Source organism: Xyrauchen texanus, chromosome 13, assembly GCF_025860055.1.
Source record: "Xyrauchen texanus isolate HMW12.3.18 chromosome 13, RBS_HiC_50CHRs, whole genome shotgun sequence".
NCBI lineage: Eukaryota > Metazoa > Chordata > Actinopteri > Cypriniformes > Catostomidae > Xyrauchen > Xyrauchen texanus.
In genome coordinates, this window is record NC_068288.1 from 43,511,477 (window position 1) to 43,528,083 (window position 16,607).

General features: G+C 35.1%; 1 protein-coding gene across 1 annotated transcript in view; it reads right to left on the minus strand.

The window, feature by feature from the left end:
* The window catches only part of LOC127654421 (voltage-dependent calcium channel subunit alpha-2/delta-2-like), a 282,058-nt gene that overhangs the window by 153,817 nt on the left and 111,634 nt on the right, over positions 1 to 16,607 (minus strand). The window contains exon 4 of the mRNA XM_052141606.1: positions 5,190 to 5,249. Coding sequence (XP_051997566.1) covers positions 5,190 to 5,249 — 60 coding nt within the window. The remainder of the gene's footprint in view (positions 1 to 5,189; positions 5,250 to 16,607) is intronic.

Genomic DNA, 16,607 nt, shown 5'->3' on the forward strand with positions numbered 1-16,607 from the left:
TCACCTCCTCCTTTCCCTTAACCCCTTTACAAAGGTATAGTTGAATTTCCCTGATTTTAAAACTTAAGTTTCTAAAGTAAGTTAAAATATAAAAAAATGTGGATGGTTACAAGCAAAACAATATGGAAATTCTGACAAATGTAATATATTTAAAACTTAACCAAATAGTTAAAGACAATTAAAAATTGAAAAGCACTTAACCGGTCACAAAAAAAAAAAAAAATAAATAAAATGTATTTACATTTCTTGTTGCACTTAAATCTGTTTTGTATACTATTCTGATGATAGTGAAACTTTGTAATATGGCACTTTTCATACCACTGTCTCCCTAAGATTATTCGCTGATGCTTTGGATAAAAGCGTCTGCCAAATGAATAAATGTAAATGTAAATGTATTAAAATATATCCTTTAAAACTAGAAAAATTATTTAGGCATTTTAAATACAAAAAAACATGAATTCTTAAGTTATAGGAAAATGTATAAATAGAAAGTCTATAAGAATATAAAACAAGTTTAGAAGTTTATGAGGGGGTCAAGAGAAAAAAAGGGAAATTCTTGCAAATGTTATATGATATTTTGTTCTAGAGCTTAAAATGTTTTCTCTCAAATGCTTGGTGTGATGGTAATCAGTATTGAGGACAGCCATTCTTTGTTATAGAAAAATACAAATGCTACACATCAATACTAAAGATTTGAAAGAATGATCTGTCAAGTTCTTAGGAAAAAGTGAAAAGTTGTCTTTCACTGATTTTAATGCTTTTTATAAGCATTTATAAGCATATTAAAAAAAAGTTTTAAAATTGTAGCATCTTTTAATCATCATCATTTTACACTTGACAAAGTTAGGAAAAGTAATTCAAGAAACAATAACAAAACTCGAAAGCTATCATAATCTATCCTTTAAAACTAGGATGATTTTTAAGCATTTTCTTTCAATCATATCATCCTGGGGGACAGAAAAGTTCCATAATGGTTTGTTCAATACCATCGACAATCCTGAATGAGCTGGTTTCATGTAACGGTTGTCATGTTTGGCTACAACGGTGCATACTGAGCTCCCCGGGCTCGGCTTGTTATAATGACAGCAGAAGCAGTTGTGGCACGCCGGCCTTTTAAATTCATCAGAATGCAATAGTGTGTGATAAAGTCGTTAAATTCTTTTATTGCGTCTTATTTCTCAAGGTCGTTTAGGCCGGCCTCCCTGTCACAATTGGTTTGAGAGCTATTTCTAGGCTGATTAATGGGATTGTCTCGTTTAAACTGAAGCAGTCAATGCGACGACTACAAAAAGACTACAACACCGTCGGTGTTTGCTAACATAGCACTGTTTTCACTGCTGTGTACTGTAATATCATACTTAATATGAATGGAGGCAGGTTATGAAGTATAAACCAGGACTGTGTCTGATTTAGTTTCATTTTTCTTATATTTAACGAGATTAGATAATGCAGTTGCCTTTAATATCTGTCAAGCTTCATGAGTTTCTTACGTCAGTTGAAGAGTGATGGAAAAGGTGTAATATTTCATACACATTACCCAGGCTCCCAGTTTTATTAGTGGTGTTTTCCACACGTCACTGTGCTAAAGAGCTGGCAACTTAATTGAATCGACAGTAAAACTGACACATGAAGAGACTCCTCCTTGAAGGACACACCACATCCAAGCCTCCTTGAAGCCCCTCCTCGCTTTCTCGTCTCTCGTGTGAAGACTGTGAATTGGTTTGGCCCCTACAGAGCTTCATTACCTGGCCTAATTACAAAGGAAAATTAAATCAGCCTGCAATACATTATTAATGTCTGCACGCCATCAGGATTCAATTGCAGTATTTGCAACAATATGATATTTTCAAACTGTTTTCACGCCTGATTAGAAACGAGGACAGATAAGAGGGAAGTGTGAGAGAAAGAGGGAGATAGAGAAAGAGGAAGGTGAGAGAGTAAGAGAGAGAGAGAGACACTATTAAACTAAAGAGTAAACTAGGTGTGTCAATAAAAACAGGGGCAAAAAAGGGAGAGAATTGACAGGATGGGGTGGCTGGGAAGAACGAAAAAGAAAGGCAAGATGGCAATGTTAAATGTTCTATCATCAGTGCCTGATCTCTAGAAAAAAGACATCACGTGGCTCCTTAAACATATCACGACAATTCTGATGTGAAATGTCCAATGTGTGGTGCTAAAAGCAATAAAATGTTCTCCCAAACTCACGTTTTTAGGATCGAGTAATGCAGCAATTAAAAAATGTAAAAAAGACCTCCCTACCATAAACCTAACAAGACAGTTTCAACCAGTTCATTTTGTGGTGCTTCAATGACACGTTCTCTTCAGGACTCCCTGGTCCATTGTGTCACAAGTGCGATGCTCTATCAGTTGAGCTACTGCACAATTTAACGGCTTCCGAACAAGCTTATAAATGTAGTTGCTTGTTATGCAATGCAAATGTTAAATGCATTGCTTTACAAGTCATGCTACATTCAAAGTGAGTGAAGAACATCGTCAATCGGGGCAATTGGGATCAGCGTCTTGGCTATGATGTGTATCGTACAGTCTGACATAATGTCAGAGACAGTGTTGCTCTGACACTGGCTGCTCATATCTTTTAAAGCTCCTCCTTGTAACGTGAGGCACATATAGAGAACATACTTATTTAATTAAATAGCAGCCTTTAGTTGTTTAATAATCACTTTGGGACATGTAGCAACTGGCTTTTCCAGAGTGAAATAACGTCATAACGTCAGAAATCATTGGTCAAAACAACACAGAAACACTTCAAAATAAAAGCTCCGTCAAAATAAAAGCGAAACTTATTGGGAAAAATTATGAAAAAAAATATATCACTACTGTAAAGTTATGTCATATTCACTGTAAGACTACTACTTCTACTACTAACAATATTAATAATAATGAATCAGTAGTAATTGTATTATACTTAAGCAGTATCTAAAATCCGTGGATTTATTTTGGATTGTGCTGTGAGGTTCTGTATAAAAGCACTTCATTTGATAAAGAATAATACAATATAATGTTGGAAATTAGTTGTTATATTTTAATTTGATTAAAGTTGTAATGCGATTTTGATGATATAACTGAATTTTTTATTGAATAATATGATTAACTGTTGATATGGAGTAAAAAAAAAAAAAAAAGGTATCGGACTCGTATCGGCGAGTACCAAATAATATCGGTACTCATCCTCATTCACAAAATGTATTATAATCATACAACTAATTGAATTAGTTTTGTCCTTCATACAGTACTGTGCAAAAGTCTTAGGCACATAAGATGTTTCACAAAAGCATTTGTCTTAAAATGGATTATATATATAGGATATATAGGAAATAAGATGTTATTTATATCTTCAGCTTTACTGTGTCAATAGGAAATATAAATGTTAGACTCCCAAACATTAATAGTAAATAGAAAAGATTAGAACAGAAGCACAGGGAGCCCTGCAACAGATGTCATGGCCGCCACAGACCCCCCCACTGGACAATGAATAAGTCTGGGATTATATGAAGAGACAGAAGCAATTGAGACAGCCTAAATAGATAGAATAACTGTGGCAAATTCTCCAAAAAGCTTGAAACATCCTATCTGCCAACAACCAAGGAAAACTGTGTCCAGGAGTACCTAGGAGAATTGGTGCTGTTTTAAAGGCAAAGGAGTTCACACCAACTACTGATTTAGCTCTTTTTCTGTTTACTGGATTTATATGATGTTAATTGATTAATGAAAGCTAAAACTTTTGCACAGTACTGTATAAGTACTTTTTTTAATTTTAGTTTTGTACCGGATACTGTTGTTGTAAACCTAAAGCACACTTTTCTTAATTTCAATCTTTGTTCTGTCTGTTAATATGATAAATAACCATGTGGCAATCCCAATTTTATGATCCATCCATCCATCGTCAACCGCTTATCCTGTGTACAGGGTCGCGGGGGGCTGGAGCCTACCCCAGCTAACATTGGGCGAAAGGCGGGGGACACCCTGGACAGGTCGCCAGTCCCAATTTTATGATAATCCAGTAAATTATTTGTAAATATTACAATTTAAAAGGTACTTCATAATACTTGCTTATATCCAAATATGTACTTTAAATTAGATGGATGCAAACCGAATTATCCATAACATCAGTGCAAAAACAGCTTCACATTACTCACATCATGAGAGAAAATAAATAAATAAATATATTTAGTATAATAATAATAAATAGCCATAAAATATGGTTGATATACACACCTGTGTCACACTGGTTTTACTTTACAAACACAAGTTTTATTTTCTTCACTTGTTTGGGACACATCCTGCCATGTATTTACACATTACTTCAAGTTTTTTCATTGCTCTCATGTGTAAATAACATAAAACAGTCCAACCCAGTTATAGCTGTGCTGATACTGTATGTCTACTGCTGAATAACCATTTTGTTTTATTTTCACCGTTGCATGTTATAGTACCGCCAGCCCAGCTAGCTGATACCATTAATTTACAGGATTAAAAGTAAAACATTTCTACTACATAGAGATAATTTCAGAATATTTTGTTGTTGTGTAATACTTTGTTATCAGCGAAATTGTATAGTTGTGACACTTCAGTACACATATAATACACATTGTTTCTCACAATATGCCACCCAAGATCAGTCTGTCTGCATTTCAATCTTCCAAGGGCGCCCGGTGGTGCCGCTCAAGGAGATCTCATTGAAAGAGTTACTCTTGCATTTGACAACATGACTAACTTAACCAGTCAATTTGCACTGAGAAATAACCTCAGCGAGCGATCAATGGGGCGTCCAACATCAGGGGCCATGTTGAACCAACTCTGTGGCTATGTAAAAACACAACCCTGTTGAGTCAATTAATGTTAGATTGCCAACAACCTACTGAACAATACAGGGAAAGTGTTTAAAAGCACATTTCTTGGGCACAAATGACAAACCTGTCTTTTTCACTTTTGAAAGTCATTTTCACAATCAAAACTGCTATTGTCTGCGCCAGTGATTATTTCTGTTCCACTGCTATTGAGAGAAAGCCATTCTTAAATTGTTCTCATATTCTCATTAAAAGTAGAGTTAGATTGGAAACACTAATCTTCACTTCGAGGTCATCAGTTGATGTGCTTCCATTTTCAACAGCAGGGCGTCCACTTTTCATTTAGCGGACGTATTATTCAGACATGTAGTTTGAACTTACTTTGATGCCATCTTGCCATGAATGTTCTCTCTGGATGTCTTCAGCCTCTCTAGCCAACCTCTGAAAGAGAGGAAGATACAGAGGTCAAAGGTAAAGAATCATGGATAAAAAATAACCTGAAATATGAAGCCTAGATAACATTTACATTTATTCATTTGGCAGACGTTTTTATCCAAAGCAACTTACAAAAGAGGAAACATAAGCGAATCATCTTAAGGAGACAGTGGTATGAAAAGTGCCATATTGAAAAGTTTCACTAGCATCAGAATATTATTCAAAACAGATTAAAGTGAAACAACAATTTGACTTTATTTTTCTGGTTAAGTGCTCATGGAAAAGATGTGTTTTTAGCCATTTTTTGAAGACTTTTGAAGTCAGCTTTACTGATGGAGTTGGGAAGGTTAGTCCACCAACGTGGCATGATGGAACCGAAAGTCCGGAAAAGTGTTTTGGTGCCTCTTTGTGTTGGTACAACAAGGCTCCTTAGTTAGCCGCAAGGCTTCTAGTGGGCACGTAGCTCTGCAGAAATTATTTTAGGTATACTGGAGCAGACCTAGTGACTATTCTGTATGCCAGCATCAGAGCCTTGAACTTGATACATGCATCAACTGGCAGCCAGTGGAGAGAGAGAAAAAAGAGTGGTGTAACATGTGCTCTCTTTGGTTGATTAAAGACCAGACGTGCTGCTGCACTCTGGATCATTTGCAGAGGTCTAATTGCACATGCAGGGAGGCCTGCAATGACAGTGTTACAGTACTCTAGTCTAGTTATGACAAGTGACTGAACAAGCAGTTGTGTGGCATGTTCAGAGAGGAAGGGTCTTATCTTTCTGATATTGTAGAGTGTAAATCTACACGATTGTGTTGTTTTTAAGATGTGGTCTGTGAAAATTAGTTTGTTATCGATGGTTACCCCTAGATTTATGACCGTTTTGGAAGCCAATACTGTAGTTGAAGGAGTTCGGTATTGGCCAGGTTAAGTTGCAGGTGGTGTTCTTTCATCCAGATAAACAATAGCTTGTGTCAAGCAATATCTAGACAAATAACTTAAATATTAGGTATGCTAATAAATAAAAACATACAAACAAACAAACAGGTAGTCTAGAGATGAGGGGAGATGTTATGCTAGTTATTAGAAATTGTACCTTATTATTTGCATGTAATTATTATCTAAGATAAAGTGTTAATTCTATTCTAACGTTTGCCGAATAAAGCATGCATTATGTTTCCAGACAACAATGTTGTATCAATTGATTTCGTTTAAAAGCATAACTGATTTTTTTTAATATTTATATTACATTTTTAAGCATTTTCCTGTGGTGTGTCCAATCTACAATTCATCTAAAATTTTAATTCATACATTTATGTTGTCTTTAATTCCCTTAGAACTATGATACATGCCATTTTATGAGCTTATATTAATTGAGAAACTACATGGAATATTTGTCTAAATGGAAAAACATTTCACACAGCGGGATCATTTATGTGAACTGCAAAATGCTAGGCTAAAAGGCCATTAAATGTGATAGAATACTTAAATATATTTTTTTATCTGTCAGCACCGAAAATACATGCTTTCCCGTATACATTCAGATCAATTGTAACTCCAAATCTTGGACTTAAAAAGATTCCTTGTCATGTTATGTCTAAACTAACCTTCTTACAATTATTATGTAAAATGTTTTATGTATTGTTTTCAACAACAATACGCAAAGTTTTCTCTTGACAGTTCTCGGGAACACGTAGGCAGCACAGCATGTCAAACATTCATTATGTGCGTCACCATCATTGAAAAGCTCTGTTTCTACAGTGACAACCCACTCTTCTGTGCTAATGCAGATATTTCACTTCAATTCTGCTCAGTATGTCAACTTTTCCCAGAAAATCATTGTAACACATGTGCCAGAAGAATCTAAATTCAAGCAACAGATTCAATTCCATTAAACAGACTCATAGGCAGTGCCATAATTTGCATGTGCCTACTAAGCACTAAAAGTATGCACTTCAATGATTATGGTAAAGTACTAGAGCTGCTCGATTATGGCAAAAATCATAATCACGATTATTTTGGTCAATACTGAGATCACGATTATTTAACACAATTACTCATTGACTTTGGAAACATCATGCATTTATTGTATTTATTTTATAAATAAAAAATTGTTTTTTTAACAGTTGATTTCCTTGAACTTTAAATGTTATTATAATGTTGTTATATGATAATTATTTAATGTTACGTATGTAGTCAAATAAAGGAAAGCCTCCACTGCCTTCATTTACAGCAGGGGTGCTCACACTTCTATGGAATGAGATCTTCTTTTTCATCATGTTATTGCAGCAATATCTACCATGTACAATAAAGTCTATACATTATCACAATACCAACATTTCAGTAGTTTGTTGTGAAATTTGATGATTCTCAATATTAGTTTCAAACCCACAATATATAAAGACACTAACTAATATGTGAATTATGGAAGAATGGTTTCAAGCTGTAAAGTAATTATTCGAGCAATGAATAGAAATAGATTAAAAATAATACAACAAAAAATACTAATTAAGAAAATTCAGAAAATGCTTTTTTAACAGCTTTAAAAGTTTTTAAAAGCAGTTTCAAGTATTCATGTAAACATTCAGAATGAAATACAACATAAAACTACTACTGGTCTTCACTTTATGATTATAATACATTAATACTTATTAAAGTTACTAAAGTTACTCAGTCAAGAGCAGTGAGTGTTTTCTTGTTTTCTCGTTATGGTTGTTTGATTATTAGAATGACACACCAGACAGCAGCAGATCTATTAGCTTATTTATACTTACAAGTCCCACATTTGAATACAAATCCATGTTTTTCTCCGCTATTTATGTTCACTTTAGACATCATTGTGTTTACATGAAAACCTCACCAAGACGGGCATTTTGGCAGAATTTTTAAATGTATTTGATGTTCAGGTGCGAATTAGCACGAGCATTTCCGGAACAAACGCAGATGTTCAGCACACACACATACGCCACCTGTCAATCAAACAGGCGCAGCTGTTACTAGATCACTTACGAATTATACATTTACATGCTTTGGATTACTTTCAACAGCAGAATAAGAATATTAACTTTCTAATAAGTGACACAGACCTAGGATATCACAAAAATAGCCTGTTATTTTTTCCTTGTCCCGAACAAGCGTTGTTGTGGAGCCCTGATTAAATAATGTACTCTACAATAAAAAAAATAATTATTCTGTTGTATAGCTCCTTAAGTAAATGTGCAGTGTATAATAGGCTAAGACTACACTCTATCACCTTTATGTTCACTTCGATCCATCTTTAACTCACAAAAAACAAACTTTATCTTCTTAATAGAGCTGTGTATCGCTGATTTTCATCATGATAAGAAACACACAGTGAACGTGAATCATATATTTTGATTCACTACGTCGGGATCATCATGTTATAATCTAGCTGCAGCATACATGCATGTGAAGAGTGTACATCAGTAGGGAGAAGATTAAATCACTTCAAGCAACTCATAGACGCAGCGCTGACCACACAGAGAAATGCCAGTTTCTGAGTTTTTTTTCATAATCCACTTTCTGATTATTTGAACTTTATTAAAGGATTCTTTTTTTATCTCGATTATCTTGTTTTTATTAAAGACAAAATCGTAATTAAATATAAAATCTGATAAATCGCCCCAGCCCTAGAAAGTACTTACTTTTGAGTGTGTAGTAATGTAGTACACCAATATTGGGATATACTATTATTTCATAATATTGAATCTTGATACCACAGACCATTTATGGCATACTTTTTGCATTTGCGTGCATGCGTTAGCATCTGTCTACATTTGCAACTTTTAAACCCATTATTACATCTCATTTAAATTTATACATTTCAGAACTGCTTCACATTTTTTCTATTTTTCTATGACTGAAAAATCCACCACACACTCCTTCCTTTTTGTAGCGCACAGCATTGTTGGTACTGGTATTAGCCCATAAGGTCTGCACGGATGCATTCTTTCGAAAAACCACTGGAAATAATACACCACACACTTTAAATTGGGATGCACAAATCCTAGTCTTGCATACTATTTAGAGTGGATAGTATGCGAATAGGATGCAGTCTACAGCCAGAGACATCCTTTACATAAGAACGCATATGCTGATTCGAGTGCTTTGTCAACGCGATTCTGGTTCAACATGCATAACATGTATTTTTGCGTAACCATAGTTGGAAAAAACCTTAAGGGGGCCATAGAGTTACCTTCAGAATTCTGAGCCATTAATCTGGATGTGTTATTATTCAAGTAAGTAGCTATAAATATATTGACTTCACCTTATTTGCTAAGCAATATTTTCTTTAACTGTTCCTCTGCATTGACAGTAGTTAGCTTAAAAGAGAAAACTCACTCTAGAAGCGGACAGTTCACACTAATGTCACCAATAGCGCCCCTTGTGGTAACATTGAAAATGTGCCACGAATTGCAAACTGCTCATCACGTAGTGGTGTTCTATTGCTCTTTTACAAGTAGGACATTGGAAATTTGCCTCTCAGAGTTGAATGGAATGCAGCATTAGACTTGATTTGAGCACAACATAATGAAGTGTACAGAAAGCACGTTTAATTGGACGCATATTGATTGCATCAGCATTGGTGATTGGTTAATATGCCCCACACACATTTTATAAAAAAGTAGCTGATTCGACTACAACTATGGAAAAGCTGTCTTCATCATCTGGACGGAACGTTGGACCATTCTGCAGTTTTTTCTTGTCATGCTCAATAAGGAGAAAATAGCGCCGGACAGTTCTGGAAAGCACCACAAAAGTAAATTAGTCCAGATAAAAAATCAAAAAAGGTTGAAAATAGTTTGTAAAGAGATTAAGACTGTGTCTCCATAGTTCGTGTTACAAAAGTCCTTATGGTTGAGGTTTATAGCTGAGATTTTGGTGCATACTTTCATTATGTCAGCATAATTATGGAAGGACACACAGCAATGAAATACTCTTAATTCTTTCTCACACATTACTACAATTTTAAATGACGAAATAAATAAAAAAGGTTAGTTCAGGCAAAAATCTTTATTCTGTCATGATTTACAGTATTCAGCCTCGTGTTATTTAAAACCTGAATGACTTTTTTACAGAGTTGGGAAGAGTAGCCAAAACGTAATACTCAAGTAAAAGTACAATTACTTAAAAAAATGACTCAAGTACAAGTAAAAGTAATAATGTTAAAAATGACTCAAGTAAGAGTAAGAAAGTATCCAATAAAAGAATACTCAAGTAGTTAGTAACTAGTTACTTTCACATATAACGTAATGGATGTTTACTCTCCTATGTTCCAGTACATGATACACACTTAACATGCATTACAGAATGAGTACTACTACCACTAATACTAATAATAATAATACTATTAATATTGTTGTTAATAATGTAAAATGTCATCATTCACCACCATGTTGTTCCAAACCCATGTGACTTCTTTCTTCCATGCATCAAATGAAAGGTATAACTAAAATGGTCTCATTTTCTCACCCTCGTGCCATCCTAGATGTGTATTACTTTCTCGGGTTCCACAGAAAACAGAAAGTTTCATGGGGTTGGAAGAACATGAGGGTGGGGAAATGATGATATCATATTAATTAAAGGCTGAACTATCACTTTAAGGATGCTTCTCAGATTTGGACGAATCTGTCAATTAGAAGAGAAGTTTGGAAACCTTTTTCTAGTAATCATTACAGTGAAAAATGTGAACAATCAAACAGTCCCCAAGTTATGTATATAATGTTTAATTATACACTGAAGCGAGATCATGCTTTATTCATGCCTTCTGTCGTTATATCGTTTATGTCCTGCGTGAATTTAGTTCAGTGACGGTCATTTAGATAAATGGTTCTGTACACTAATGGTAAATTGTGTTTGGAAGATTGTTTTCCATAAGCCACACGCATCTGTCAAACGCACTGCACACGCCAACCTTGCACATGCAGAACTGCTCACAATCAAGATAGGCAGGGCAAAACATTTGCACTTAATGCGGATGTGTACAAGGATTTATATAGTAGGCACTGATATGTTGCAGCGCTGAGATAAAAATGTCATAAGAGCCCACAGTTACAGATTCACACTGAAAATGAATGAGTATCACCATGACACAGACAAGCTCACATTGTCACAATCTCTAAAACATACCTCACTGTGATTTCTTAAATTGGAGCTGCAATTTTAATCTTGAACTCTGTCTTTGTCTTGGTGTAAAATGAAGGCATTGTGTGGAGTGAAGAAATGTTTGATTTGTGCCCTTGCTACTGTAGTGTTGAACGCTACTCGAGTGACAGCATGCAGCAGTTGTGAAGTTCCATAAGAGTCTCATTCAAAAATCTCAATAAATTACGCATTTATTAACACTTATTAAATTAAAACCAGTAATGTAACGACAGGACCACTACCCACTGTAAAGAAATAAAAGTACATTTGTTTCATCAGAAATTTACTTAAAGTACCCCCCATAAAACATACTTATAAAAGTAATTTTATTTCTAAAAATGTACTCAAGTAAATGTAACAGAATAAATGTAGCGTGTTACTATCCACCTCTGCTTTTTGATGTATGAAATGTATGGTCTGTTCCTCACACAAACCTATTGCATGCTGCCAGATGATTTGGAATACAAGCGTACAAGTCATTTGGACTTTTATTGTACTTTTATTTGTCATTTTAGGAGCTTTACAGTCACAGTCCCCTTTAACATTTATTATTTCAAAAAGAGAGTCCATGATAAGAAGAAAAAAACTGTACCTTTTCTGTTAAAAAAAAGAGAGTCATATGGGTTTACAACTACATGAGAGTGAGAATGATGACACAACTTTCATTTTTTGAGTGATTCATTGCTTTAATCATCCGTAGGAGCACAATATTGTTTTTAAATCCCCATTTCAAGCGCCTTTAGATGTATTGCACAGGTGATTCACTCTCTGTCCCTCTCAATCCCTGTTTTCGTGACTTTCCTGCGGATTCCCCTGATCTTCGTCCAGACTCACCCACGAACACCTGCCGTTCATCTCCGGGCTTTAGTTGCAAACTCCCACTCATTCCCATTGGGAGTGATGGAATTATGCCCGATCTCCTTCACTCAACAAAATAAACTGCCATAAAAAGCTTTCGTAACCATCAATTACATACATTTCACCGACTGCATGAGAAATTATTCAAACAGTTATTGAATTGCAGCTTAAACATCTAATAGACCTGCAGTGGTAATGTATCTAATGTTAGAGAAATAAACGGGCAAGCATTTGAGAGGTGAGCTTAATTCAAGGGCAGTTGCGTTTAATGGCTATACCATTAGGAGTAATGCAAGCGCCAAACGACACTTCACTCCAGGGTGCCAATTCATAAGGTATTAAGTACTAAGTCTTATTGACCAGAGTTGCATGAGGACATTATCCATATCTATACATTTTATCTGCAACGCACCATCTTACCCAACCCAGATTACAAGAGAGACGTTCATTTCGTACCAAACAAATTGGCCAAAGATTACTTTGTGTGAACTGTACAGCAATACGTTATTAAAGATGCAGTCTATAATTTCCGAACCAAACAGAACTCTAATCTGTTTGATCATCCCTAGCAATATTGGCTTGAGGGGGACAAACCTATTTGTCTAAACAATGAAAGATAAAAGGAGTGTCTCATGATCCTGTTTGAAACCAATCATTATTTCCCACAATCCCGTTAAGTGCCACTACTGGTGCAGAAATAGCACACTGTACCATTAAAAAAAGAAAATTAGGTATTAATTATTTTGTATAGTGTTAGAGGATGTTGATGCATGTTAAACATGCACTAGATGGTTCCTTAGACCGTTGTGGCACGTCTCGTTGTAATTCCATTTGGTACAGAAATTATAGTTAAGTGTTAGACCTTGTGCTTTTGCATGCATCTACACTGTTTTTCAATTTGATTTAGTTTTTATGTAGACATCTTTGACCGCTGTGTTGCATTTGCTGCAATTCCGTTTTGTGTCACAAATGGTGCAGAAATGACAGTACACTATGCACCATGAAAGAAAATTGTCACAATTATTTTGGTAGAGCGGTAGGGCCAGAGTTCTTGCCGTTTTTCCAGTTGCTTCTCTTTGTAAACATCCGTTAGATGGACGTTTTTGACCGCTGTGCCACGTCTCACTGATTTTAAAGCGTCTTGCACAAGAGCGCGACATTTTTATGACACTGTGTCAAGTTACAAAGAACCTTAGCATTTAAAAATGCACCTCGAGACACCTGCATACGGCTCTGTTCATTGCGTTGTGTCTAGCTTTTATTGTGTAAGAACAAGTTTGGAATAAACAGACTAACAGCCTCTTAGTCTTTTGGCTTTGTATACAAAAGCGTACAATTTGTTTTTTACATTCGATCAGATCGAGATTAGCTCATGTCATTGCCAGTGATGAAATCAGATCCGTTTGTTCAGTGCAGTCAATATACTGTATATCTACATTGGTTACAGATGGGTTTTTTTTTTGTGTTTTTTTTCATGGGTTAGGCTACAAATAATTCAACATATATGAATGGGGGGAAAGAATGTGCTGCCTGTCTAAACAAAACCTTTGTTTGCAGTACTAGACTAATGGCAGGTGCTCATTCTGATTTATGTGTAACAATTCTATTAGCTCATCACGCCATTGCATTACTGTAATGAAAAATGTAACATTACAGCAGGCTACTGTAAAAAACTAAAATAAAAACATTACAAATTATGGAAGTTAAATGAGGTGCAAATACTATTTAATTTTGTCTTAAATTATTGCAGTATTTGAAAGATGTGTACATGGCAAAGTGGTATTTTAAAAGTATGACAAAACTGTCCACAGTGAAAATGTAATATGGTTTCTTTATCTGTCTGATCAGCAAGCATGTATCTCATCTTTAAATGCCACAGCAGTTCAATGTCTGAGATATACTGTTTTGCACTGCCTTGCGGTTTTCCTATTATTGCCATTACTCTCAAATGGGTCAAGAAAAAGATGTTAAAAAATATCAGTAAAAGGAATAGTTCATTATAAGGACTTGACAGAGCTCAATCTTCTTCTAAAAATATGAATTTGTATTCTGCTGAAGAAATACAGTCATACACTGGGATGGCATCAGGCAGGGTAAGTGAATAATGAGAGAATTTTCATTTTTGGGTGAACTATTCCTTTAATACATTGAATCATAAAATGGTCAAAAAGGTCAAATCGAAAGCTTTGCATTGAAGTTTATTGCACATTTTGGAAAATGTACTAAGCCTTCCATGTATTCTATGCATACAGGAAATTTGCATCCCATGCACAGAATACATACTGCAGAAATAGTACAAGTAATTTGCAAGTATGCTATATTATTTTGATCATGGACAAACACCTCCTGATGGGTTGTGCTTACAGAGCACTAACTCCAGAGATCAAATGCATTTAAGTCATTTAACTGAGTTAAAGGCTTTAATTCAATATACAAGATACCCAGAACGTCATGTCTGGAACTGACGCTTACATGGATGAACACACAGAAGGATGGGTGAATAGATGGATAGATTGATAAATGGACAGATGGATGGATGAATAAATGGTTGGATGAATAGAGAAGATAGCACATGAACTGACAAATAAATACACTCTGCACTTGACTAGGAGCATGTTTACTTTAGGTCACAAATGAGATGTTAAGAAGTATCTTGTTATTAAAGGAATAGTTCACCCAAAAATGAAAATTCTCTCATCATTTACTCGGCCTCATGCCATCCCAGATGTGTATGAGTTTATATCTTCTGCAGAACACAAACAAAGATTTTCAGAAGAATATTTCAGCTCTGTTGGTCCTCAAAATGCAAGTGAATGGTGACCAGAATTCAGAAAGACCAAAAAGCAAATAAAGGCAGCATAAAAGTAATCCATATGACTCCAGTGGTTAAATTAATATCTTCTGAAGCAATATAATAGGTGTAGGTGAGAAACAGATCAATATTTAAGTCTTTTTTTACAATCAATCTCCACCTTCGACTAGCTCCAACCAGTATGTAGCTAAATGTGAAAGTTACTTCAACACCATCATGTGGAATTGAAAGTGAAAGTGTAGATTTACAGTTAAAAAAGATAAATAATGAGCAGTTTCTCAACTACAACTATCATATCGCTTCAGAAGGCATGGGTTAAACCACTGGAGTCATATGGATTACTTTTATGCTGCCTTTTGGGCCTTTGCAGTTCTGGTCACTATTCACATGAACTGTGAGGACCAACAGAGCTGAAATATTATTCTAAATGTTCTACTGGCATGAGTGTGAGTGAATAATGAAAGAATTTTCCTTTTTGTGTGAACTATCCCTTTAAATCATTATGAAAGTGAAAAAAAATTGATCTCTTTTCTATTTATATCATCTATCTACAAACTAGATTTATTTGTCAATTGTGTCTCCAAAACAACACTGATATAAAAACAAGATGTTTGAGATTGTTTAATATCTCAATACACAATTGATCATTTTAATTAGGCTTGAATTCAAATAGAGACTTTTTAGATCTCTATAATATATCAACTGCGCCTCCTAAAAAGCTTAGAGAATAAAAGGAGATGTTTTGAGATCACTTTAATATCTCAATTGTCTCTCCTAGAAAGCATTGAGTTTAAATGAAGACTTGTGAGACTTTTTTTTTATATATCTCTATTTCTTTCTCATAGACAGCAATGAAATTAAATGTAGAATTTATTGAAACTTATGCTGATGTCTCCTGATTCTCAGATTTTTCTCCTAAGAATAAGACAGATATCTTCTCCAGCAATCTCAAATGAGTCTCAAGTTTCAGAAGAGATCTAAATGATTTTTAAAACTGTGCTCATATTTGAAAATACACCGGTCAAAAATGAGTCGATCATCAAAATTTAGAGATTTATATATGAACTCAAGTACTTCTTATCAAATTCCTCCAAGACCAAATTATCGGAGTTATTCTATCCTGGTTATTCCTCTATATTCTTACTCTGTCAAGAAAACTGTCATTTGAGCAACATCTGCATTAGAGTTTTGTAGGGTATTTTCTCAAGACTTCCATTTACAGCTTCTGAAGATCAGATCAAGGACCAAATTTCAGAAAAATCAACCTCAGGAAAGATGCACAAGAGCCTGGTCTCAACTTTTTCTTGACCATCATAACCTGTCATACTATATGTGGGTTGACCCCGATGATAGTTGATTAGAGTCTGTCAGAAAGAGAGATGGCATTTGTAAACCCTTCATTCTCTCCAGCGTGATCAGCTGGGATTAAACCCAATCACTGGAGCCACTGAGTCAGAACACAGATGGGCAGAGACACACACTGATAGAACCAGAGAGAAAGACGAGGGGATTGGAATTGAAAACTTTTCAGTTTC